This window comes from Heteronotia binoei, chromosome 3, assembly GCF_032191835.1.
Source record: "Heteronotia binoei isolate CCM8104 ecotype False Entrance Well chromosome 3, APGP_CSIRO_Hbin_v1, whole genome shotgun sequence".
Taxonomy (NCBI): domain Eukaryota; kingdom Metazoa; phylum Chordata; class Lepidosauria; order Squamata; family Gekkonidae; genus Heteronotia; species Heteronotia binoei.
Genome location: NC_083225.1, coordinates 75,213,851 through 75,241,126, shown reverse-complemented (window position 1 = coordinate 75,241,126; position 27,276 = coordinate 75,213,851). Strand labels below are relative to the sequence as shown.

Genomic DNA, 27,276 nt, shown 5'->3' with positions numbered 1-27,276 from the left:
ACTACTGGGTCATGAAGGAGGGGGTCTGGCCGACCCTCTCCTCCGTGGTCAAGGTGTTCCTCTCATGTCCACTGAGCGTGCAGAGTGAGTGCCTCTTTTCGCATATGGGCGACATTGTCTGCCCACATCGCAATCGCCTGCAACCCTGAACAGTTGAGCGGTTGGTCTTCCTGAAGGTCAACGTGCCTCTCTTCAGCTCCCCAAATGTAGACTTTGAGAGTGAATGAAGGTGGTTGTAAAATGCTCTTCCACTAAACATAGACTAGAGTCCAAAGACAGCCCAAAAACTCACTCACAAATTGATTGGCAGTGCACCCCCCCACCCCTCATCCATCCCCAAACCAAAAGTGAATGCTGAATTAAAATCTGCAAAGCAATCCAAATTTCCCCAGTCCCCATCCACACATGCCTAATAATACTGAAAGGGCCATTGCAGCCCCCAACTGTAACTGACAGCACCCACAGGCCCAGCCAGGATAACCCAGTTTTTTTTTTCAGGGACAGGAGGAGGGAAGAGGGAGGTGCCAGTGATGATGACAGGCAGCCAGCTGCCATACCAATCGTGAAGTCCCTCTAATGGGACAGTGATAGCTGGTGTGTTGCTGCTGAGCTGAGAGAGAAGGAATGGTTCCCTTCCTTTCACACAATCCCAGTGATCTTCCTCATTTGGGGTGGAACTCTGGCTCGCCTCCTCGTGGTGCACCCGGGTAGTGCTAAAGAGCCTGGACCAGACAACCATCCATCACTCAAGGTAAGTCTAAATGCTTCTTGCTTTGTGTCAGATACAGAATGATGTGGTGCTAGGTGTGGTCCACCGCTTCTCTTGTTTGAGAGTTGTGTTGTTTGGGGCAGGGCTGGAGAGCTGGCATCTGTATATTGTGTGTTCTGTGGCAGGGAAGCTGGCATCTGGGTGAGAGACCTAGAACCAGCGTGCTTGTTGTGCTTGGCCCGCTCTCCCTGCATTGTTTGGGGCAGGGCTGGAGAACTGGCATTTGTAGATTGCGAGTTCCGTGGCAGGGAAGCTGACACCTGGGTGAGAGACCCAGAACCAGCATGCTTGTTGTGCTTGGCCAGCTCTCCCCGCGTTGTTTGGGGCAGGGCTGGAGAGCTGGCATCTGGGTTTGCTGCAGCCAGGTCTGCAGAGCATACCTTGAGCAGATTGTATTTTGTGTGGCAGTGATGTTGGCAACTGGGTTTATATTGGTTCCAGGCCAGCAGGGTTCATAGAGTAGATAGATGGATGTAGTGCATTTGGGTCCTATAGAGATTCTCTGGTGTGAAGTTAGGTTTGGCTTTGGGTGTCCCAGGAATTGGACCCCCTGGTCCAATTTGTTTTTGGCCTTGTGGGTTTTGTGTGGGACAGTGCCCTGAAACTGCACAGCAGTTTGGGGGGTCTCTCCTCAAAACCCCCTGCTCCCCAGAGCCACTTTTCCCACGATAATTACAGTGGGGGAAGTGGCTCTAATTGGTTTTTTCTCACCATTGGGAGCAGTGTTCCTTTTGGGATGCCCACAGATGGGTGCAGTCTTTTTGGGCCAGGAGGGTTGCATGTGGGGGAGACCCCTGAAGCTGCCCTGCAGTTTTGGGGCCTCTCCCTCAAACCCCCCTCTGGGCAGAGCCACTTTCTCCACAGCAATTATAGTGGAGGAAGTGGCTAATTGGGCTTTCCCCAGAATTGGTGGCAATGGGCCTTTTGGGGAGCCCAAAGAAAGGACCCCCTGGCCCAATCTTTTTGGGACTTGGGGGTTTCGTAGGGGAGAGTCCCCTGCAGGTTCCCTGCAGTTTTGGGGGCTCTCCCTCAAACCCCCTGCCCCCAGTAGCCTCTGATTATGCCCTATGTTGCCATTGATCTCAATGGCCCATAGGGTATAATGGTGGGATGGGGCACCCTCTTTGGGTGCCCCTGGAATGGGAATCCCTAGCCCAATCTTTTTGGAACTTGGAGGGTTCATAGGAGAGAGTCCCCTGCAAATTTGGGGGCTCTCCCTTAAACCTCTCCCCTCCAGGCGGCTTCCAATATACCCTGTTTTGCCATTGATTTCAATAGCCCATAGGGTATAATGGGGCCGTATATTCAGAAACAGCCGTATATCTCCAGTATATACAGCTATTCTGAGTACTGGTATTCGGAAATATATGGTATTCTGAATATTTTGGCCCCGTATATTATTTCTGATTTTTTTTTTTTGCACACCCCTACTAACAGCTTCCAGGCTAGGAAATTCCTGGAGATTTGGGGGCAGAGCCTGGGGAGGAAGATATTTGGGGAGGAGAGGGATTAGCCCTGGCGCTAGGGGTTCTGCTGTTGAACCCCGCCTCAGACTCTAATTGTGTGCGCTAAGTGGGGCATGATGATGTCACCTGGAAATGACATCATCGCAATGACGTGCTTTGTGCAAGTGATCTTTCTCAGAGCTGAGAAAGACACTCAGCCCACCCCTTTCCCAGCCCTCTCCCACTTCAGAGGGAATTGGGTGGGCAGCGGCTACCCACATCCTTCTTTCTTTGCTGATTGCTTGGAGCAAAGTAAGAAGGACATGGGCAGCCTCTGCCCAGCCAGCTCCCTCTGAAGCAGAGCAGTGCTGGGTAAGGGGTGGGAGGAGTGAGAATGCTCCATCTGCCCCTTGCCCAGCTTTCTCCCACTTCAGAGGGAGTGGCTGGGCAGCTGCCGCATCCTTCTTTCTTTGCTCCAATTGTTCATAGTGAAGAAAGAACATTTGGCCTATCCCTTGCCCAGCCTTCTCTGGCTTCAGAGGGAGCTGGGTAGGGGCTGAATCCTTCTTTCTTTGCTCTGAGCAATTGGAGCGAAGAAAGAACGCAGAGTATCAGAGTCGGTGCAAGCAGGGAGGGGGAGGGGCCCCTGCCCCTGCAGTGAGGTGGCGCCACAGGCGGCTGCCTACCTCACCTACTCCCATGCGTTGTCCCTGAGAGGGACCTCAGAGATGTATCATGCATTAAAGCTGTTTTCACCAGGGAAACTGTTCTCTGTAACCAGCTGTAATTCTGCTCTCTAATTGTAATTCTGCTTTATTATCAGTTGCAATTCTGGGAGATCTCCAGGCCCCACCAGGAGGTTGGCAACTGTACACCTGTTTCATCTTTCCTCTTCTCAGACAGCTCTCTATTCCACCACCAACTTTAACTAGCAATTGCATGACCACCCACCTAACCCACAACCCACACAATTACTGAGATTTTTCTCTCTTTCAACCCTCCCTTTAGAACACTCCCACTCCCACATTTTCTTTCTTCTCCCAGAGTCCCAGTATCAGTCCTTATCTGCTGCCTGTGCTGGGCTCTGATGTGGAGATAAAATGTGTGAATGGTTAGGGAAGAAAACTCAAGAGTCACTCCCAGTCACATCAGAAGGCTTTTGGTGGCACAGGGTGGTGGGAGGGAGGGGAAGATAGGGATAATCGATCAGGGTAGGGGCTAAGGAAATCAGCATCTGGGCCCATTACTATGAGGGGGGAATTCAAACTAAGTGATAGAAGATACTTTTGCATAAAGATATCCTTAAGCATCTCTTTGAATCTATGGGATGTCCAGATTTACTGGAGTCCCCTTACTGGGGAGGGACGGTGGCTCAGTGGTAGAGCATCTGCTTGGGAAGCAGAAGGTCCCAGGTTCAATCCCTGGCATCTCCAAAAAAGGGTCCAGGCAAATAGGTGTGAAAAAACTCAGCTTGAGACCCTGGAGAGCTGCTGCCAATTTGAGAAGACAATACTGACTTTGATGGACCAAAGGTCTGATTCAGTATAAGGCAGCTACATATGTTCAACAGAACCAGAGTTAGAGCACCTGGAACAAATAGCATTCCATACATGGCTGCGGCTGGCTCAGGCCCTCCTCCAGAACTGAAATCTGCCCTGGGAGCTTGATTTTTGGTCAGAAGATCTGGTACTGGTACTTACTTGAAGATCTATTTCTAGTGGGGGATAGTGCTAAAACCTGCTAGTTTCCACAATCAATGAAAACATTTCAATAAATTCAGAGTTCTGAATGTTCTCTGCCACCAGCTCAACCCCACATACTCATTCCTTGGGCCCTGTAAGACTCATTTCTCAGCATGCTCCAAGATACTCTATGGCAGCAGCCAGTTTTTGTAAAGAGAAACATTAACCTCCCCCATAACTTTTAATTCCCCCCTCTTTTTCTCCTCCCCAAGTATGTAACAATGGTTTAACCTTCTCCTTCAGAAGTGCTTTTTTTCTTACCCGCAAGCATGGGTGGTGGTGGTAGAAAAAGCCCAACAGGAACTCATTAGCATATTAGGCTACACCCCTGACACCAAGCCAGTCGGAACTGTGTTCCTGTGTGTTCCTGCTCAAAAAAAGCACCATCTGCAAGTCTCCTCTTCTTCGTCCAAGTGTTTTCCCCCTCTCCCAAGTATTATGTGCACATCAAAAAGTGTCTTCCCCAGCAAAGAGCTGCTCCTCAAACTTTCCCTCTGTCTGCACTCCCATATGTTTCTGTCAAGTCTAGGTATGGCATGGAGTGTTTGTGTACACTGGGCCCACATAAACGCTGCTTGGGTTCTTTTCCTAATGGTTATGTAAATTAAATACAATGTGTATTATCTTCTCCATTCAGATAAAAACATGTGAACAGGTCTCTGGTAAAGCTGCATATATCAACAAATACAGTAAATTGACCGGTGGTAAAGATTCCCTTCCCTCAGAATAACAGCTGACTACATAGATCAATCCCTCTGAAGGAAAAGGGAGCTTTGGAGGCTGACTCTGGGGCATCACATCCCTGCTGAGCTCCTTCCCCTCCTCAAGCTCCGTCCAGGCACTGACCCCAAATTTCTCAAGCCAGCGTTGACAACCTGAACTGGTTATCACCCCTTAGCTAGTTGTCAGCTGCCAGTAGCGGACTGGGTCTAAAAATATTGGTTGCCAAGAGACATAGTGGGTCCACCCACAACTATAAGGCTATCATTTAATTTTGATTAAAAAAATAAAAATTTCAAAAACACATAAGTGGGGAAAAGGTACAATTAAAACTTTTGTGGATTAAATTTGTGTGTGTGTGTGTATATGTATGTGATTACAGTGTGAATATTGTACAAATTTTTGGCAGTATACAGTAGATACTGGAGGCTGGCAACCCTAAATACAACATAAATTTTAGTTGCATTACAATAATATTATTGGAACATCCGAGGCTCTTTTTGTAGAAAAAGCCTAGCAGGAACTCATGCGCATATCGCTGGACAGCAAGCTAGTCAGAACTGCATTCCTGTGTGTCCTGGCTCAAAAAAAAGCCCTGGGAACGTCTATTATATTTTCAAGCTACTAAAAGGTCATTAACATTTTTAACATATTGTCTAAAGTTTAAGGGGGCCCACTTGCCATCGGGCAAGCTGACACCCTGGCCAGTCCGCCACTGTCAGCTGCCTGTGGGTAAGGACGAAAGTAACAAGCACACCTTCTACTTCCCTATTAAATGGAAACGTTCAAGCTACCGGTTGGGAGATAAGTATTGGGAGCAACCACTTGGTGGCAGAGGGGTGCGCCGGAGGAAATCATGTTGTAGAGTGTCTCGAGTGGGAAAAAAAATAAAGCGTTTTTGGAAGAGTTTGACAGCCTGGGCCAGTCCAGCGGGGAGGGCCGAGTTCCTGTCCCAGGCGTGGTTCCTGGTTGACGGCAGCGGCAGCTGCAGCTTCTTAACGAGACAGGGGAGAGTCGGTTGCAGCAGAGGCGACTGCAAAAACCGTTTTGCAGGTTTGCACAAGGCGTTTTGCAGCGGAGCACAATGTTGGGCCGCAGGTAAGGGTATTCCCGGCAGGCTGCCTACTCATTAGTTTCCAAATTCGCCGGATTGAGGCGCAGCGGAAACAAGGCGACAACGCGAAAAGAGCCTCCCGGGCAGACAATCACACGTTTCCTGGGGCCAGTGCCAGTATGACGTGCTGCTGGCGTGTACGAGCAGCGCCTCGTAAGCCTAGGTGTAGGGAGGCGGACCATGGAGCGAGCGGGCCTCTTTTCAGTGGTAGGCTCGCCTCTTTGCGCGCTACAGGGCACGGGAGCGGAGGGGAGCTTTCGCTTCCACGCCTTGTTCTGGCCTTCCCTTCACAGGGAGGGGAACGTTAGTGCTGTGGAATCTCGGGATTCCACAGGGACAAAGTCTGATGTAGCAGAATGAATGCGGAGATCTGAGGGAATTTAAGAACTAACCAAAAGGGAAAAAATGTATTGGTTTGGGCCTGAGTGTGGCTTTATTCCGGAATGGAAGTTCCACCCTGCTTGTAACAAATAGCTCTTCTGCATTTTGCCAAAGCTTGTAACAAATAGCTCTTCTGCATTTTGCCAAAGATTTTTAATTAACATAACAAGAACATAAGAGAAGCCATGTTGGATCAGGCCAGTGGCCCATCCGGTCCAACACTCTGTATCACACAGTGGCCAAAAATTTATATATATAAGCAGTTTATATATATAAACTGCTCAGCAATTTCATTGAATGCCCACAAGTTCTTGTATTGTGAGAAAGGGAGAAAAGTACTTCTTTCTTTACCTTCTCCATCCCATGCATAATCTTGTAAACCTCTATCATGTCACCCCACAGTTGACGTTTCTCCAAGCTAAAGACCCCCAAGCGTTTTAACCTTTCTTCATAGGGAAAGTGTTCCAAACCTGTAATCATTCTAGTTGCCCTTTTCTGTACTTTTTCCAGTGCTATAATATCCTTTTTGAGGTGCGGTGACCAGAATTGCACACAGTATTCCAAATGAGACCGCACCATCGATTTATACAGGGCATTATGATACTGGCTGATTTGTTTTCAATTTCCTTCCTAATAATTCCCAGCATTGCGTTGGCCTTTTTTATTCCAATCGCACACTTTGACATTTTCAGTGAGTTATCTACCACGACCCCAAGATCTCTCGGTCAGTCTCTGCCAGTTCACAACCCATTAACTTGTATTTGTAGCTGGGATTCTTTGCCTCAATGTGCATTACTTTGCACTTGGCCACAATGAACCTCATCTGCCACATTGACGCCCACTCACGCAGCCTCAACAGATCCCTTTGGAGTGCCTCACTATCCTCTATGGTTCTCACCACCCTGAACAATTTAGTGTCATCTGCAAACTTGGTCACTTCACTGCTCACTCCCAACTCCAAATCATTAATGAACAAGTTAAAGAGCATGAGACCCAGTACTGAGCCCTGCGACACCCCACTGCTTACCGTCCTCCACTGCGAAGACTTCTCATTTATACTCACTCTCTGCTTCCTAGTTGTTAGTCTAATAGCAACTCTTTCAGAACTCTTGGATGTATGCCATCCGGACCTGGTGACTTATTAGTTTTTAATTCATCCATCAGTTGTAGGACCTCCTCTCTTGTCACCTCAATCTGGCTCAGGTCTTTCAACACCCCTTCCAATAGAAGTGGTTCCAGAGCAGGCAAACACTTCTCATCTTCCACAGTGAAGATGGAGGCAAAAAATTCATTTAGCTTCTCAGCCATTTCCCTATTCTCCTTCAGTAATCCTTTGACCCCTTGGACATCCAAGGGCCCCACTGCCTCCCTGGCTGGTTTCCTGCTTCTAATATATTTGAATACATTTTTATTGTTGGTCTTTATGTTTTTTGCAATATGCTCCTCATAGTCCCTTTTTGCCTGCCTGATCACAGTCTTGCATTTGATCTGCCATTGCCTGTGTTCCCTTTTATTAATTTAACTTGGACTAGCTTTCCACCGCTTAAAGGAGTCCTTCTTACCTTTTACAGCTTCCATTAAATACTCTGTACCAGTATTTCCCATTTCAGGGTCGTGACCCGGTACCAGGCCATGGAAGCCTCGTTACTGGGTCACAAGAAAAGCCAAAGCTAGCCCCTCCCCCAGCAAAGCATGACCTCTGCTCTGCTTCCTTCCTTCCTCCATCTCTCTGTTGTGCAGAGAAAAACTAGCCTTGAAGACTGACACAGGCTGCAAAGCCTGAGCTCTGTTTGACTTCCTTCCTTCCGCCATCTCTGTGTTGTGCAGAGAGGAGCTGGGCTGCCTCTCCTTCCTTCTCCCCCCCTCCCAGTGTTTGAGAGAAACGCTGGAGTCCACTGGCACTTTAGACCCATGAAGTGTATGAGCTTCCATGCGTCTTGCAGTATTTTCTTTTGGGGAGATTTCCTCGGGAGGCCTGAGCAGCAAAGAAGGGGCGATGTTTTATTCAGCCGGGAGGGGCAGGGAAAGGGCATTTCAGTAGCTATTTTTTTTTTTATCAAATGACCCCTGGGCAGAATTGTTGCTGGCTGGGGTCATCAAATGGTGAATAAGGCTTTTTTTTCTTTGTGTCCCCTTCTTTCTCTTCAAGTGTTGCTCTGTCTGTATTCTAGGTGCTGGGTAGTCGGGGGGAAGCAACAGTGGGAGGGCTTCTAGTGCCCTGGCCCCACTGGTGGACATTATGGTGCTTTTTGGGCATTGTATGAGAGAACTTTGGACTGAATGGTCCACTGGCCTGATGCAACATGGCTTCTCTTATGCTTTTATGTTTTCTTTCCATGTCTTTCTTTTCTTTTCCTTTCCTTCCATTTCATTCTTTCTCTTTTTTTTTCTTTCCTTCCTCCCTGAGACACTTCGGTGAGAAGGGCGGGATATAAGTCCACTAAATAAAATAAAATAAAAATAAAATTTACTGGATGAAACTTTTCTGTTCATGTTGCAGACATAGGAGCTCTGCCAATGAAAAGTTGGCACCCCCAGTTGTAGCCAGCGGGCCTTTCTATGAGATTTCTGTGTGAGTGAGTGAGAGTAATAGGTGTGGGGCAGAAAGAGATTATTGGAGATTACTGCTGTATATCTCCACAGCACTGGAAGTGATGGTACTATGAACTTGGCACCATTTTACTGGTCCTGCTTTTAACAGCTGTCTGACACCAAAATTAAACTCCTGTAGATATTAAAAAGGATGAAAGCAGTTCACTGGCTAAATAGCTGCACAACGGGTTGCTTTTAAAGGCATGGGAAACACAGCCAGTAAAAAGCTGCAAGCCCCTCATAAAGATCCTTTTTGGGATAACTGCAGAAAAGCTTGTGTGAACTTCTTATAACTTGAAACTAATTCATTAATTGCAGTACAATTCTCTGCTACCTTTCACAGCAATTTCCTAGTGAAAAATAACTGTCAAAAGATTATCTTGAAACCAAGCAAGCTTGGTTGTAACTTGAGGCAGTATTCCCGTAGTAGCAGCTGAAGGAAGGGCCTACTAAATGTGTCAGCATATTTGGAGGTACAGCAGCTGCCTGGGCCCAGTGTGGATGGTACACAGTACTGGCATTCCTGATGGCAATGGCAACCTCACTCCCAACTGTATACACTGGCCAGTGCTTTTGAGGAAGGGGTGTGTAGGTGGTGCAGGCAACTGAACATGGGCATTAGGAGTGCTTACAAACTGGAGAAGAACACACAAATAGAAAGGTGCATGCAGGTGTGGGGGTGGAAAGAGAGGACCCTGGGAATGCATGAAAAAGTTGCAGACCGCCCACTTTCCACCCCCATTTTGCCTCAGCATGAGTTTCAGAGATTTTTCTGAAAACGAAGTTACTTCAGAAGACGAGACAGGTTTGGGGGAGTGTCCTGAAAGTGACATCACAGGAAAAGATGGAGTTTTGGTTCAGTGTGTCCCAGAAGTGACATCACTTGGCCCTTGACCTGGAAGTGATACCAAAGGAAATTACATGATTCCTGCCTCCCAGCTTTACTCCCAAAATTTCCTGGCTCCACCCCAAAATTTTAGAGGGCCATGAAGGAAAAATGTAAAAATAACCGGGCCACGGGAAAGAAAAGTTTGGGAAACCCTGCTCTATACTGACCAAGAACAGTAGTCCAGTTGTTTGGAAGTGTGACTAAAATCAATGAGATCGATTTATGAGTAAACATGTTGAGGCAGTTGCTCTGATTTCTTATAAACAGGAGTTCAGTTAAGCATCTGATAGTATTTGGGTTGTGGACATACACATATTAGAACTAAAAGCCTTCTAGCAATTGATTTTGTTGTACTCTTAACATAATATTGGCAGACTACTGTGGCGTACAAAACAATGTTGACATGGACTGTGGAAGTATTTTCTGTAAAACACTGGTGGAACCATGACTTACTTGGGGAGCTGCCACTTACAATGCAAGCAAACTGGAGGATACTCAATTTGTATCTTAAAATGGGTTTAGCGTACAGTGTGCACAAATATCTGAAATAATACTCAACATACTATGCTGTCTATTCCCCCACCCCCCATGCTGGCAGCAGACCTGTACTGTTACACCTCAACTAACTTTTTATTGGGGAATATTAATATTTCTTAGCTCAAAATGGTGAGTCTACGAGAGGTAAGGTGAGCAGGGATCTCTGTCAATGTCTACGTAGATAGACCACTGAAAATCCTTTGGTTAATAATGGATTTTATTATAGGTATAGGTTTTCAAATAGTTACATCCCAATCAAACAATTTCAAGCATACAAGAGGAATACAGTGGTTAGCTGAATAAGTATGGATGGTGGGGAGGTTATACAACACCTAGATATTGCAGGGTAGGCTCAGTCAGGGGAAACACAAGGCCTCTGGAGGGAGATTTCTCTTGAGAAGAAGGGGGGGTGAGGGTAGGAAGGGATGGAGAGAGGAGAGGATGGGGGAATTCCCTTTCTTTTTTCCTTTTTTCTTTCCTTCTCTCTTCTCTAACCTGACAGGTGGGGTTGCCTGTTTTCTAGGGTCAATTACGTCACATCAAGCGATTCAGTTACTCAATGAGGAAGCAGAGTGTCACACCAATGGGAAATCTGGGTGTCATATGTGGAATATCCAATCAAAGATCATTGTGTCATAGATCCATACCCCAATGGAGGAATTTTAATTACACTGGCCAAATGACTTTTTATGGCCCTGTTTTTCCAAATTGATTCCTTTGAAGCTCCCCAAAAGTGATAGATTTCTTCCTTAGTGTCAAACATGGATAGGCATCCATCAAGTGTTCAGGAGCCTGGTTGACTTTGATAGCCTTAGCAATAATTAAAGAAAAATAGAAACTTTGTTCTCTGGCAAAAAATGCGAGACCAGTTTACAGTTATACCACATATTCACAACAAGATAACCACGTAACCTTTAGCCTTCGTTTTTCTGCTGTCTTGCCCTGAAGAATAACAGAACATATATTCATTTCCAGGAGCAGAAAGATGGATGCTTCTTAAGCTTTCAGCATTGGCCACTATGTCTGTCCAGCCTGTGAATCAGACTTGACATCATTCCAGCCTGCCTGAGGCCTAGAAGGAATTGGATTTTTCTCCCTTATGTGCAAGAAAGACCATTCCAATTCAAATAGGCATTGCTGTGTCATATTAATATTCTAGAGTTACATTGCAATATCACATTTCAGGGGTGCATGGCTTGGGAATCAGTACAGGGGTGTCTTTCTGGATATCAGTACTATAGAATCACCACATTGTCCAGCCTTTATGATCTCACAGACACTTAAAAAGTGGTTTGGTGGCAGAGCAAAAAGGCCAGCTGAAGCAGGAACTGTTTCTTGCTATGAAGAATCATTCATCTCTTGATTGCCTACCTTGAGATTCTCTCCTCTTCCTTTGTTTTTGGCTTTGATCAGATGTTGGCAGTGGAAGGAAAGTTGTGTTCTTACACCAAGTGAAATTTCTTGCCCCAAACTGGTAGCTAGCAGCATTTTTAAATAATTCCCAAATCAAGCTTAGGAAAGACAGGAAGCCACAGTGTGCAAATTCTGAATGGAATTTTCTAAATAATAATAAAGTGTGCACTTTACTTGTGATTTTTACCTTGGCTTCTGGATGGCACGAGTTTGGCTTGCTTTTAAAAAAAAACACATTGGTTGTGCAGTATCGTAATGTAATGCTGAGCAATTTACCTACTACTGATTTAAAAATAGCAGCACAGAAGTAACTTGACCAATTATCCTGGGGATATTCAAACCCTGTATCATGGGTATATTTAAAAGTAAAGCTGCAGATTTAAATAGGAAAGCAAAAGAACTAAGATTAAAAAGGTAGATTCAATCTCAAGAACTGATTCAAAATCAAGAAAGGATCCTCAGGCTCTAATATTGAACATTTGAAAGCTCAGATAGAATTAAAAAGAACTAATAAACTTGAGAGTGATAAATTCAATTAAACAGAAACATGCTGAATATGAGAATAAGCCATTTAAACAGCAAGAGTTTTATAGAAAAGCAAAATAATCTAATTACATCAATCCAAATAAATGGCAAAAGATTTCTAAAAATCTAGAAATATAATATAGCAGTTAAAATCCTTGACGAACTCTATACCTGTTCTCAACCTAGTATAAAGTTTATTAAGGATATTCTCATGAGGGTTAAGATTCCTAAGGTAATGCAGCAGGATGTAGATATTTTGGAAGCACTATTTACTATGGAAGAAATGACGTTACTCCTGAATTTTATAAAACATTCTTGCAAAGTTTCTCTTGGCTGTAAAACTACTAGCAATTGCAATCAGGAACAACATAAATATTTTTGGTATTAGGTTTGGGAATATGATCTCTAAAATCTGTTTATATACAGATGATGTAGTACTCACATTGTTTAGACCAGGGGTGTCGAAGTTATTTGCTATGAGAGCAGGCTCTGACTTAAATGAGACCTTGTCAGGCTGGGCCATGTGTGTCATAATATGTAATGCCAGGTAGCAGAGGTATAAACTTTATAAAGAAAACAGACAAACACAAAGATTTTTTAAAAACTTAAAAAATGTTTAAAACATTAGCTCTGTTGCAATATTTGTTTATTTAACACAAAAGCTTATACCTGGAGTAAAATGTTGTTGGTCTTAAACCTGCCATGGGACTCACTCCAACTCCCCCCCCCTCTTTTTCCTCCCCCTTCCATCCTCCCCAAAACAGGAGGAGCAGCCAGGGAGAAGGAAGCAGAAAGTGTGTGTGTGAGAGAGTCTTTGTATCTCTCCTGCAGGAAGCAGGAACAGAGCTCTGTGTGTTTATGTGTGGGTGTGTCTGAGAGAAAGAGGGAGGAAAGCTGAAAGCAAAAAGCTACTGAGAGAGCTGGGGAAAAAAACAAGTTATGGTGCTGCTGCAACAGCAGCCCTGAAAAGAAAGCTGCTTGGGGGCTGGATTTCAGTCCTGTGTGGTTGGATACAGCCCATGGGCTGCGTTTGACACTCCTGATGTAAAACATCTTTTTTATTATGTTTGCCTGGTAATGTAAAAGATGCTATTGCATTGTTGTCAGGGGTGGTGCTAGGATCCCGGGTGTGTGAAAGAGGCATCGTGGCACCTCTATCTCCATCTGAGGCTGCCTTTCCTTGCAGGGGAGGCAGCCTTGGAGTGAGGCCAAGCTGCCTCTTTCGTCTGCCCAAGTCTTGGGTGGGCAAAAGAGGTGATGCTTGACCTTTGCCTTGCATGCTGCCCTCTCCACAGCTGGCGCTCGCGAAGCGCTGGGTTTGGGGAGGGGGCGGGTGCTTCCTCCTTGCCTGTGTGCCTGGCTTCAGCTGTGATGCTTAAAGCAAGCGCTGGGATCGGAGGGCGGAGGGAGCGATCCCAGCGCTTGCTTTAAGCATCAGAGGTGGAGCCAGGCAGACAGACAAGGAGGAAGCACGCTGCCCTCTCCACAGCCGGCGCTCGCAAAGCGCTGGGTATTGCTGCTGCCATTGCTGCCATTGTCCCTGTCTTGGGCTCTGGTTAGACAGGACAGCCTCCTAACCTCCCTCTGGTGCCACTAGGAACCCACCTTGAGGTTTCCCAGGGATCTTTGGGTCTCTCCTGTTGTCAACTTGCCATTTGTCAACTTGCCATTTATCTACTTTTCTCCTTCCTAGGGATTCCCTGACCCATTCCTAGCATTTCCAAGTGCTTGGGGGAAACTATGTGGTATAGAGGGACTTCAGTCCGTCAACAATCAAAGGATTTATTTAAAACTCAAACATACAGGCACATCAGAAGTGAATGGAAGAAATAAAATAACGTGAACAAAAATGCATCATCTCTGTCCCTTCTCTAAATTCATGCCCTATCTAGGTGGTATGCAGGGCAGGTACATTGTTACTCTGGGATAAGCTGGTCAAACATATCCCCCCAAAATGGCCACCGTCTCTGGCCCGGGAGCAGGACTATCCTTAACTCTGTCTCTTGCAAACTCCAACATACCAACTGGCTTCCTGCCGAATAACTCAATAATATATACAACACTTCCCGCTCAGCAAGTGGCTTTCCCTCTTGCAACATTCTGAGGAAGATATCCTTATAACCTTGATGGATTTCCTGTCCTCTCTTCAGATTGGTGGTTGGAAACAGGAAGGGGGGATGAGCAGGAGACTAGACCAGGGTCTACCTAAAGTTTGATAGTCATCTCCCACCTAGCCTGCAAAAAGTTAAACCCACACACAAGATGGTTATTGTTAACAACAACAACATATTAATTGCCCTATCCTGGCCTACACCAGGCTCTGATACAAAGCTGAAACAAAGTGTAAATTTTAGCATGATATGTTAAACAATGCAGAAATTCCATAACAGAACAATACATACAGCAACAGAGAGTACATCGTAGTATAGGTAGGGCTGTCAGGTCTAACTCAAGAAATATCTGGGGTCTTTGAGGGTGGAGCCAGGAAACTTTGGGGTCAAAGCCAGAAGCAAGGTTGTAACAAGCACAATTGAACTTGAAGGGAGTCCTGGCCATCACATTTAAAAGGATTGCACACCTTTTAATTGCCTTCCCTCCATTTGGAAATAATGAGGGATAGGGTCACCTTCTTTTGGTGCTCATAGAATTAGACCCCCCAATCCAATCTTTTTGAAACCTGGGAGTTTTGGAAGTTTTTGTGTGGAGAGGCACCCGATGCTATGCTGAAAATCTGGTGCCTCTACCTCAAAAAACAGTCCATCCAGAGCCCCTGATACCTACAGATCAATTCTCCATTATACTCTATGGGAATCTATAGGGTATAATGAAGTGCCCAGCAGACATTTCCCTCCCCCACTCCAGCTTTCCGATAACCCCGGAGTAGGGGGAGGACCTCCAAACAGGAGGATCCCCTGCGCCCAACTGGGCATTGGCATCCCTATTCAAGCCTGCAATCTCATTCTCTTCTTTAAAGCATCTTTCTGAATCATTCTTTTATAGGATAGCACTGTTACCTGTGTACAATTTAGTTTTGCACAGGTTGAGAAGTGCCAGGAGAGTGGGAAGTTTGGCCAGTCCATAAATTGTGGGCTGCAACATGGTTGCACATTATTAGTAGAGAACTGCTGAGTCTCCTTCCCCCCTTCACCTGCTCCTTTTGATCAGTGTTGCATTCTTCTTATTACGTAGGTGGTTTTCATTAAGGAAGGCCCATCCTATCCTGATGAGGATGCTGACTTCTACAATTAGTGACTCGAAACCTCTTCCTGACATGCGTGAAGGTAACGTAACTTGATTATAGACACTAGGATACTGTGATCAGAAAGCTTGGCCCATTTATCTGAAGAACAAAAATGCCATTATTATTCTCATTGATTTGTTTTGTAATCTTGTACTAATGGCAAAGCTTTGCATGGAAAAACCATTGGGCCTACAAGACTATTTTGTGAAGCAAACAGAAGGGTGGGGTAAAATGTGATTGATAGATATGTGGAGTGGGTAGAAGGAGAAAGAAAATACACACAGTGATGAAAACTTGGTATCCTGTGGTTCTGTATGTGTTTGAAAATATGAAGGAATATATTAAGTCAGCCACAGAAATAAACGATTATCAGTACAGCAGAATTCAATTATATGTTAATGTGCAATTGTGTATTCACGTCTGTGTGTTTGTGATTGAGTGCAGTACTAGGAAAACAATTCTTTTTACAATTACACTGATAATCTAAATTGCTTTTTCTACTTCACAGGGCATTTACCCATTCATGTGAATAATGGTGTGTTGTGGTAACCTGTATGCATTTTAATATGACTGTATATCTGCTGCTGTCTTGCTTCTATCTGTCTGTTGCAGGGCTAATGAAAAATTTGCATTAGTATTTTTCTGGCAGCTATTTCAAGTCATCATTGTGGGTGGTGGCACTAAATGGGTTTTCACTGCTAGGTAAATAAAGCATGTCTTATTAATCAAAATCTTTTCTCTGTGTACTTGCAGCAGTTATTTATATTTATGTTAAAATAGACAAGTAGTACAGAAAACTTATTTATACAGTAGTGTTGAATCTAAAGATCTGAAGCTAAAGCTTTGGCTGGCTAGCTAAAATCAATATGTAAAAGTCAGCCTCTGATATCTACATAGGAATCCTGATTTAAACCTTTTGGTTAGTCCAAAGCAACTGTAATTTTTTTAAAGGACTGCCCCCCCCGCCACCAGTGAAATATACAGTGGTGAATTTTTTCCTGATGGCCATAGACATGTTTATTAAGGAAGATCCACAAATGTTATCCGTCTAGACTTATAGTTACACCTTTCTGATTTTATTCTGCATTATCTTGCAATCCCATAGCAACAAAGTGATTACTTGACTAGATAAAGGTGAAATAAATAGAGAAGTATTTGGATACTTTGGACCTTCTTTTAGTGCAAATTAGTATTAACATTTCTGGAACAAGAACAACAAAGGGCTCTTTTTTGGGTGGTGGTGGTATCTCTTGCTCTCTCTACATTGGGACAAGGAAGTGTATTTTCTCTGTGGCAGCACCAGCAAATTGTGTGGAAGTGGATGGGACAGCATCCAGGCACCCTGTCTTCACCATACTCACGCATCACTCTCCCCCTTTCCATCTGTTATATTAGCACAATGACAATTGTGCCAGGCCTCCCCATGGTCCAGCAACTCCTACTTCCTCCCTTCCCTGCTGAGTTAGTGCAAAGCTATACCACAAATCAGCTGTAAAAGAAAAAAAAGAGACGGCTGTAGGGCTAAATGTATGGGGGAATGTGTTGAGTTTATCTCCTCCCTTCCCCTCCTTCTAGGGTTGCCAGACTCCAGGTGGTGGCTGGAAATCTCCTGGGATTCCAACTGATCTCCAGGTGACAGATCAGTTCACCTGGAGAAAATGGCTGCTGTTGAAGGTGACCATTATCTCTATTGAAGTCCTTCCCCTCCCCAAACTCCACCCTCCTCAGTCCCCACCCCCAATCTCCAGGTATTTCCTAACTCGGAACTGGCAACCCTACTTCCTAGATTGGCTGCAGGCAGACACCATCCTACATATTCCACGATAACCTCAGCACATGCTCATTGTCATGTTTTTTATTTTAAAAAACTTAAGTCATTCCTTTATTCACTCATAATGGTAATGTCCACTGAATCAGGAATAAAGCTGACCCTTTCTTGATTTACAGCCTCTCTTTGCATGATTTAGCTTAATCTTCTTCTTGAAATGGCCATTGCAACTTTTGGTCACAAGCAACTTCATAGTACCCCCTGTTTCAGTGTTTCTGACCAATCTTTGTTTTGTTTTAGTGCGAAACAAATTGAGGAGTATAGTGGGGGCATCTACCAACTGGAGGTAAATGATGCACAGAAGTAATACTTTTCTTTACATTTTTGATTACATCTTTGACAGTGCCTTCCTATGTAGAGTTATAGTCTAAAAGCCCATTGATTTTCAGTGGACTTTGACTGAAGTAACTGCATAGGACTGCACTTCAAGTGATGCAGCCTTGAAAGTTGAAAGATGACATATCGGTATGTGCTGCAGAAATATTACCAGTTCTGTCTTGAACTACTGACGGCTGTTGGCCCCACAGAGAATATTTCTTTTATCAATTTTGGACTATTTGTCTTTGAAGCATCATTTTAAATTTAATCTCTTAGGCATTCTTTTATTGGATAGATATTTTAGATCTTTTAAAAAATATATTATAAGCCACCTTGTTTATTCTTGAATAGAAAGGTTCTGAATAATAATAATAGCTTAGGTCCAAAGAACTATGCATAGAGTTCAGCCACCTTTGATTTCTTGCTGGAACCGAACAGGTACTCATGAGGGCCAAGAGATGGTGCACAAAGGATTGCAGTGGGAAAGGGAACCTGTAGAAATCATTTCACCTTTTTGCATGCATACCTTTTTGCTTGCTCAAAGCAAGGGCGCTGAGTCCAGTAGAGGCTGATTCCTCACTAACCTTACTCCATGCCAGGCTTCCGTTTCTCTCCAGAGCAAGCTAGTGATTTCGCACCAGTTGCTCCATGCCACCATTTTGCATGGGGAAAACCCACAATTTGCTGCACCACAGCATAAACCTGTTTTTTCAGGTTTACATTGCGGCACAGCAAATTGCAGGTTTTCCCCGCACAAAATGGTGGGGCAGAGCAACTGGTGTGAAATCGCTAGCTTGCTCCGGAGAGAAACAGAAGTCTGGCGCAGAGCAAGGTTAGTGCGGAATCAGCCTCAGTAACAACAGTGTTGTGTATCAGGAGCTTCAAGCAAAGATCCTTTGTTTGAAAGGATCCTGGCAGCTGTACTTAATTGGCCTCTCCTGCAGAGCCAGCCAGTCAGGGGAGCTCTACAGACTAGTGCTTAGTGAATGAGGTTTGCACAATGCCTGATGTTCCTATTAGTTAATCTTATTTTTGGGGAGGTGTTTGCTGGTGGCAGGTTATGTGTATATAGTTGTGACTTGCTGCATGTGTTCTCAGTTGGGTTTTTGCTAAATGATGAGCTATTCTAAAATCACTCTAGCGTCTGAACCCACTACTTTACAAACAGCAAGTTCTAATAGCATGTATGTGGTACCATAGTAATTGGATGAAAAATGCTATATTGAAGATCAGCATTACAGCGGCTTGCCTGTGGTCACCACTGGGTTTGTGACTGATCCAAGATTTAAATGGGTGACTTGGAGCTGATTATTATAATTGATTTGTCTGTATAGCACATCTTTACTGCATTTCCTTTCCCCATTCCTTGAATAGAAATATTTTTTTCAGAATTTGTTATCAATTATATCCTGTTGATTCCTCCCACCCCCTGGAATAATCTTATTTGTTTTTCCCTCCCTAGTGATCATGTGCAAGCAATGAATGAAAGAAAAGCCTTGCATACGCTCCTTGCTAAAAACCAAGCTGACTTGCCCCCTAGGAAAATGAGAGACAGCTATACAGAAGTTATCCTGCCTTTAGGAAGTCAGCCTGAAATAAGAGAAAAATATCTGAATGTCAACAACACTGTCAGGTACTGGCAGAAGTCTTTCTGCTAAGCAAACAATCTGTGATTTTAATGCCACGCATTCATTTTTAACTTTAATGTAGTGTCTTTTTGTTAATAGGTTTGGCCGAATTCTTGAAGACCTTGACAGCTTAGGAGGTTGGTAACTGCTGCACAATTTCATTTCTCTGGTGACCTTTTTATATATGGAGCTTTTTTTGTTTAATGCTTGAAATATAAAAAAGTTCTTTAAAATCGTGGGCTCAGCACTTTACTCAAAATACTTGCAAGGCTGAGAGTAAGCCTTAGGCCTGAACTTCCGTTCAGAGAAACTATGTACAGAGGAGGGCCTGTATAGTGCGGTGGACTAGGATCTGGGAGCCCCCGGTTCACCTCCTTATTCTGCCATAAAGCTTGCTGGGTGATCATTGGATAGTCATGCTCCTATCCTGACCTACCTCACAGTGTTGTTGTGAAGACAAAATAGACCTGACAGCGATGATGTATGCTACCCAGAGCTCCTTGGAGTTAGAGCATGATTAAAATATACTAAATAAAATAAAAAAATAATCACTTCAATTTAAGCCCACAGAAATCAGAACTCTGCATAGGATTGTAATGTTAATACTGGGATTTGAACTGTTTCCCTCAGGGTCAAGCGCATCATCTTTCTGACTTGGCTAAACAGAACAAAAACTGGTGGTAGATTGTCCAACAAAATGATGGGCAGGTCAAACTTATAATTTTATCACATTGGTGTGCAGTTCCCCCTTCTTCCTTTGAACAACAGATAGTATGTCATTTGGCTTAAAAGACAACACTGGTGAAGGCTATTGTGTCAGTTATTCAAAAGTCCTTTTAATGTTTTACTGCAGTTGTTCTGCCAGAGCTTAGCTTAGTTTATTCACAGCCTAAGCCAGCATTTAAAACAGTAAAATTATACAAAATTAAAACTGAATGACCATAAAATCATTCATAAAAAGACATAAAATAATGTTGTAAAACAAGAAATATAACAAAACATGGCAGTTACAGCAAACAGATTGGTAAAGGTGTTTAGCCATTTCCTGAGTTTTTCTTATTGTGAGTTTTCCTTATTGCAATTGTGATTTGCAGCTAAGGAAGTGGTTAAAGTGGAAAGCTTAGATATTTTTGGAGCACAGAACTAGACCTGTAGAAATGTCAAATGTAGCTAATATTGCTTTCTGACATCATGATTTAAACAATGTCTTAGGGTGACAGACATTATGAAGAAGTTGAAGAGTGGGAGTGAAAGGGTCTGACTGGGGCTTCTTCTTTTTGCACTTTCAAACTACACATGACATTTCTGTTCCATGTTTGGATCTCCCGGTACATTTTTTTGCCCCTACAGAGCAAGATGGGGGGGAGGGGGCTACTATGGACTGGAACTATTGTTTTATGGAATGCTGTTTAATTTTCTTAGGGATGACAGCCTCCAGATGGGACCTGGGGATCCCCCAGAATTACGACTCATCCCCAGATTACAGAATTTAGTTTCCCTGGAGAAAATTGATGCTTTGGAGGGTGGGCTCTATGGCATTGTACCCTGCTGAGGTCTTTGTCCTCAGGCTCTACCCCCAAATCTCCAGTTTTCCAACAAAGAGTTATCCCACAATGACTCCTCTGACTCTGTGTTAAGTGCTAGTGGGGAAAAAGGCAGGTACCAGTATTGTGCTTGTCTTTTCCCACTATTGGTGCTTAAAGCAGCCCAGAGAATCTATTGCTAATGGAAAACTGCTGCAACTTTCTTTTCAAGCCAGAGTTCCAGTTATGGATCCCCAAAGTCATATTTTGACTGATTCTGTGAAACTTTTGGGCATCCATACATTCCCCCCTCCACACACACATACTAGTAGTTAGGTGGCTGAGTTGCAGATATGTACTCTATTCTGAATCTCACCATGAAGAAGATGTGCAAATTTCTGCTTCAGGCCCTCCACAGTAAGCACAAAAGGACATTTGAGTCACTAGTGCTTCCTGCTGTCCTGCTTTTGTCTCACCAGTTTGGTGTAGTGGTTAAGTGTGCAGACTCTTATCTGGAAGAACTGGGTTTGATTCCCCACTCCTCCCCATACACCTGCTGATGTGACCTTGGGTCAGCCACAAGTTGGGTCAGCCACCTATCTCACAGGGTGTCTGTTGTGGGGAGGGGAAGGGAAAGGAGAATTGAAAGCCACTCTGAGTCTCCTTTGGTTAACAAAGGGTGTCTCTTCCTCCTCTTTTTCTTCTTCTTCTTCCTCCTCCTCCTCTTCCTTTTCTTCTTCCTCTTCCTCAATCTCTCCCAGCTCCTCAGAAATCAGACAATGATTCTCCATGGAATTAAATATGTTGATATAGCTTGCTTCCAAGCAACCTTTTGTATTTGGAGGTGGGGCTGACTGAGTTAATCTTGATTGCTTTTCTTGTTCATACAGGTTCTGAAAGTACCCTTCTTTAAACAATACAAAGACTACACTGTGAAGTTTTTCTCCAGTCCTAGGGGGGAAAGCCCATTTATCAGTGCAGAGAATAAACAGTGCAATGTCTGTTTTATCTTTCTACAGTTCTCATTTGTTACACTCACACCAAACATGAAACTGTTCAGAGATCTCCTTTATCAATTGTTACAGCGCTGGTGGATAAAATTGGTACAGTATTATGTGATTTGTTAATAAATGCATCTAGTTCACTTCTTGTCACTATAAAATCTTGTTTTTGTATAACTTACCTCCAGAATTTTCATTCCCTTTCCTTACTTTGTGGGAAAGGGGAGGTCACTGGAAATGCTTTTGTATTGTATTTAGCATCTTTTTAATCGTTTTACATTTTATAGTAGCTAATCATGCAAAGCAGTTAACTTTTCTTAGACTACTAGGGAATCTAGATCTTGTTTTTAATTGCTAACCTTCAGTTTTCATTCTCTGATTCTTTTTTGTATATGTTTAGGTTTATGGAAGAAGATAATTCATCCAGATTGTGATATCAAGTTCACTGGGAATGTTACATGGGTAGGAAGGACATCAATGGAAGTGAAAATGCATGTGCTTCAGGTTAGTGGGAGCAAATGAGTATTGTCTGCCTACAAGGTCCAGGATTTGACTAGCTAAAATGAATTCTATAATTAAAAGTTTCTGTTTATACTATCAAGAGTGTTTTTAATATAAAATTTCAGTCTTTTCAAATACAAACAAGATGGTACCTTAAGTTGCACCAAGTCAGTTACATAAAAGAAACAAAAATTATAACTAAAATTGTTACAAAAAATTATAGTCACCAGGCAGACTTTCCCCACCGTTGGTAAACCTGGGAATTAATATAATTGTACTGCAAAGATATTGTTCAACAAATTAAACCAATTATGGCTCACCTTTAATACCAAAACTGTCTCTACTTGATTTCTGCAAGCAACCTTTAAAGAATAAAATGAAATCAATTTGTAGCCAAAATTACATTGGCAGCTAGAAAGATAAAATAATACCCATGATTGAACAGTGGCAAGCTTGATTTTAGGACTACTTTATTATGAGTAAAATTTCAGATAGAGTTAATTATAGTAAAGCAAATAATTCTGCTACAAAATTAGTTACAGAAGAGCTGCAAGATCGTCTTGTGTAGACAATATAAGCAACTGTCTAGATTTATTAGCACATAGGGACAAAGTTTTTTAAAAGTTTAGTCTGGGTTCCCTGGTTCGAACTTGGGTTCCTTGCACCCACAGAGCAGTTGCAGGGAATGGCTTGTAAAATAAATAAATATATATATATATATATATGTGTGTGTGTGTGTGTGTGTGTGTGTGTGTGTGTGATATGTTAATTGCCTGTAGGGAAAAGCATCTATGTTTACTTCTGATTCATTACAAAATGTTTCAAAATTCTAGAGCAATTTGAAGACTGGTAATCAGAGTCTTAATAGCATTACTGACAGAAACTGGAGAACTTGCCAAACACAATTTCACCCCATCCTTTTTTTTTTTAAGCTACAAAATGATGTTTACTGTCCTGTGTTAGATGCAACTTTTGTCATGGTGGCTCGTGATCCAGAAAACAAAAGGTAACATTTTGGGCATGGTATTGACAATAGTTGTATAATGGGGGGGAGGGGGATGGTGAAAGAGTTGGAAGGAGGGAGAGAGGCTTCTTGTATTGTCTTAGCAGGGTTAATAAAATAAAATTTAGAAATATGTAAGATTTTAAAATTATTTCTTTAGAGGATGGAGACTCGTTCGGTGATTTCTGTGTGATCAGCATATTAAAATAGTATTGCTTATCTTTCAGGAAAAAAAAATCTATTAACCTACTTCCTTAAATATGTTTTTTTCTCTGATTCAGAGCATGATTAGTGCACTGTTCGTAAAATAGATTGGAACCTCATTAGGAATTTACTGGGATGATTAAGTTACACAAGAGGACAACACTAACAGTGCAATCTCTTGCAGAGTTACTGCAGCCTAAGTCCAATGAATGAATGGACTTAGTCTGGAGCAAATCTGCAGAAGCTTGCACTGCTTATCACAGTTCATAAAAGGTTTCTTTTTCAAAAGACAGTTTCCATTCTTGACCACTAAAACAGCACAGGAGGGAGTTCTGTCTTTTTCAGTCTTTGAATTAAGTATATGAGAAAATTGTAATAAAATATTTGCCATACCAATACAATCTTTTCTTAAGAACATAAAGCAATAAAAGCAATAAGAACAGAGACAAGAGAGATTCTTGTTGTGTATCTGGTAATATGCGATAGCTTGAGTGAGTTACTTCTGGAAGAGTTCAAAGTAAGCGAAAAATAGTGTCTGTTGCACATTTTCATAGAGAGGTTCTCAGGGGTAAGGGAAAAAAACCAGTCATAAAGCGCTTTGACTGTTGAACTCACCTTCTCTGTGAGTACATTTCTCTCTCTTAATTGTGATTTCTTTCCAGTTTTTTTCAGAACATGATAGGGATAAGCACTAATGGAAGTGGCCCAAATTTCAGGTTTTGATTATATAGAGTTACTGAATTCTTGTGTCTTTGAGGAATTAAATGAGCATGTGTTAACCTGCACAGGACATAATCAGACTATTTTATCTCTTTTATATTGAAAATGCATATTTCCTAGTGATAAGCAAAGGCTGCCATCTTCAGGTGGGTGTGGGCATGCCTCACTTGTTTCAGAGGAAGTTACACAGTTGCTGCCAAAGGGAAGATGTTTGCAAGCATCTCATTTTGACTAAATTTGTATATGTCCGCAGGCCAGCATTTGTTAATCCATTGATAACTGAAGGTCCAGAAGAAGAAAACATTTTCAAGGAAGGAGAATGTAAGTAATGTGTTATTTATGAGACTGGGGGACATTTGGTTGTGTCCCGTTCTTCCAACTGGGAATGAGGTGGTTCAAAAATAGAAATGAGCACTAGTAAAAAAATAACATGGATTTGTATGCTTGCAAAGTTTTTGGCTCAGTTGTGTTTTCCTACTTACAACTTCGGATTCCAAAGATGTAATTTTCCAGTTCCAACCTATCTCTGCATTTAAAAATATTTAAGATGGTGTAGAAAATCCTAGGCAGATCAAAGTACAATAAGATCCCCTAGGAAGAGGAGTCCATGAAGAACTCCTTTGGTTGTCATTAGTTCTAGAAATGGAAGGTGATTGGATGATATCCTTAGTGGAAACTACTAGTCCCCATAATTTGTATTTCTTTTTTCATTCCATTATTTAGTGAACAAGATGAGAAGAACTGATTTCAGCAAGGCCTCTTTGCTAAAAATGGCTCCCACTGCAGAAGAAAGAACAGTTATTCATGACATATTTCTTAATACGTTGGATTCAAGGTAAGCTGTGTGATGACTGAACACTTACTAGAGTTGCTTTGCTCACTGGATTATTAACTGATAATTTATTTATCTTTGTGTTCCACACTCACTATGGCAGGTTCTTATGAGTGTCTCCTGCAGACCCTGAATGTTTTGTTGTGCCAGAACAGCAGCAAGTAGTAATAGCAATGTTCAGATATTCTCAGACTCCATTAAAGCACCTGTTAACGACAAGAAATGTCCTCACATAGATTGCTCAGGCTAGCTTGAGCTCATCAGATCTTGGAAGCAAAGCTGGGTTGGCCCTAGTTACTATTTGGATGGAAGACCACCAAGGAAATGCAAAGGCATGCAGTGGCAAACCACTTCTGAATGTCTCTTTCCTTAAAAACCCTATGCAGTCACTGTAAGTTGGCTGCAACTTGATGGCACTTTCCACCACCAGAGACAAGGAAGAACAGTCAGGCCTCTGGAAAGGGGAACAACCCCCCCCCCCCCATAGACAAGTTTATTTTTGCGGGGGGATGTAATGCCATTATTCTTTAGATGGGAGGTGAGATTTAAGTTCCACTAAAGAGTAAACCTAAGAAATTAGAAAATTAACAAAAAGTAGTGTGAACCCAGTTGGCATACTTTATGCATACTGGGTTAGATCCAAAGGTTCCAATCTGCTGGCATAATGTAATTTACCCTGGTAGAGCAGCCTTTCCTTTTTTGGAGGAGGGGAGCAAGCTTTGCCACCACCCACATCCACAGCAAACTCCTATTTTACCTTCCATGCTGTTTATGATGGTTGCCTGACCCTCAGGATCAGAACTGAGAGGAGAATAAGCCCTGATTATGAACTTCTCCCTACTTGTGGTACTTCATATCCAACCTGCTATGCTGATTGTGCTTTCCCTCCTGACTAGGGATGGTCACAAACTGGTTGACAAACTGAAGTTCATCACAAATTTTTGCCAGTTCATGAAACAATGTTCACAAACTGAGGAACTAGCAAGAACTTTCATGAATTTTGATGCAGTTCATGATGAACAGAAAGCAGAGTTTCAAACCCCTGCTATCTATTCTTCATGGGAAAACATGGCTGGGAGCCATTTAAACTTTGGAGCCATAGCAAAAAACTGTAGGGAGCAAAAAGCAAGGTTTTAAATGGCTTCAAGTCTGAGGTGGCTGCAGTTGGTTGTTCAAGAAAGCCAGCTATTTTAAAGGGGCTTTCTTTGACAGCTAGACCCTTTAGACTGCTGATCCATACATAAGAACATAAGAGAAGCCATGTTAGATCAGGCCAATGGCCCATCCAGTCCAACATTCTGTGTCACACAGCGGCCAAATATATATATATATATATATATATATATATATACACACACACACACTGTGGCTAATAGCCACTGATGGACCTCTGCTCCATATTTTTATCTAACCCCTTCTTGAAGGTGGCTATGCTTGTGGACGCCACCACCTCCTGTGGCAGTGAATTCCACATGTTAATCACCCTTTGGGTGAAGAAGTACTTCCTTTTATCCGTTTTAACCTGTCTGCTCAGCAATTTCATCGAATGCCCACGAGTTCTTGTATTGTGAGAAAGGGAGAAAAGTACTTCTTTCTCTACTTTCTCCATCCCATGCATTATCTTGTAAACTTCTATCATGTCACCCCTCAGTCGACGTTTCTCCAAGCTAAAGAGCCCTAAGTGTTTCAACCTTTCTTCATAGGGAAGGTGTTCCAGCCCTTTAATCATTTTAGTTGCCCTTTTCTGAACTTTCTCCAATGCTATAATATCCTTTTTGAGGTGCGGCGACCAGAACTGCACACAGTACTCCAAATGAGACCGCACCATCGAACACCATCGAACATACAGAACTTGTGGCTCGACTGCTTAAAAGGACTTTCTTTGACTTCTAGCCCCTGAAAACCCCTTTAAACTATTGATCCATGTGGATTTTGTGGCTCAGCTGTTTATATGGGCTTTCTTGGGCAGCCAGCAACTGAGCCATGGGAGCAAGTTGCCCCCATGGCTTAGCTGTTTTGGCCAAACCTCACCAACATGATTCAGTTCATCTGGGAGCTGACTGGGTTCATGGTTCATCCCCATCCCTATTCCTGACCTAGTAAAATACACGGAAAGGAACTGTTCTGATGTTACTTCTCCTGACCTCACTGTGTATTGAAGTTAGCATTCAGACAAAAAAACAAAAAAACCCTCTAAAGTTATTTGAGGGCAGGTTCACCACAAGTACTGAAAATGCTACATGAGGAGGTTTCAGCATCCAGGATCTGAAGAAATCTTTGAAATGATTTGCAAGATGCATTGATATTGTCTCTCTTCTCCAAGCAGCTCAAGGCTTATGTTGATACCCCT

At 43.0% G+C, this 27,276-nt stretch overlaps 1 protein-coding gene across 3 annotated transcripts in view; it reads left to right on the top strand.

Moving 5' to 3' along the window:
* The first annotated feature begins 5,485 nt into the window (after nucleotides 1–5,485).
* The window catches only part of ACOT9 (acyl-CoA thioesterase 9), a 33,249-nt gene continuing 11,458 nt past the window's right edge, over nucleotides 5,486–27,276 (top strand). Inside the window, exons 1-11 of one of the 3 annotated variants that reach the window (XM_060234077.1) lie at nucleotides 5,665–5,774; nucleotides 15,317–15,408; nucleotides 15,877–15,903; nucleotides 17,437–17,482; nucleotides 18,977–19,147; nucleotides 19,242–19,279; nucleotides 21,685–21,768; nucleotides 22,067–22,170; nucleotides 23,100–23,173; nucleotides 24,348–24,415; nucleotides 24,818–24,929. In XM_060234077.1, the coding sequence (XP_060090060.1) occupies nucleotides 5,761–5,774; nucleotides 15,317–15,408; nucleotides 15,877–15,903; nucleotides 17,437–17,482; nucleotides 18,977–19,147; nucleotides 19,242–19,279; nucleotides 21,685–21,768; nucleotides 22,067–22,170; nucleotides 23,100–23,173; nucleotides 24,348–24,415; nucleotides 24,818–24,929 (830 nt within the window). In that variant the 5' untranslated portion in view covers nucleotides 5,665–5,760. Of the gene's footprint in view, nucleotides 5,775–15,316; nucleotides 15,409–15,876; nucleotides 15,904–17,436; nucleotides 17,483–18,976; nucleotides 19,148–19,241; nucleotides 19,280–21,684; nucleotides 21,769–22,066; nucleotides 22,171–23,099; nucleotides 23,174–24,347; nucleotides 24,416–24,817; nucleotides 24,930–27,276 lie in introns of those variants that run through there. The other 2 variants (XM_060234078.1, XM_060234079.1) reach the window with 2 other exon arrangements.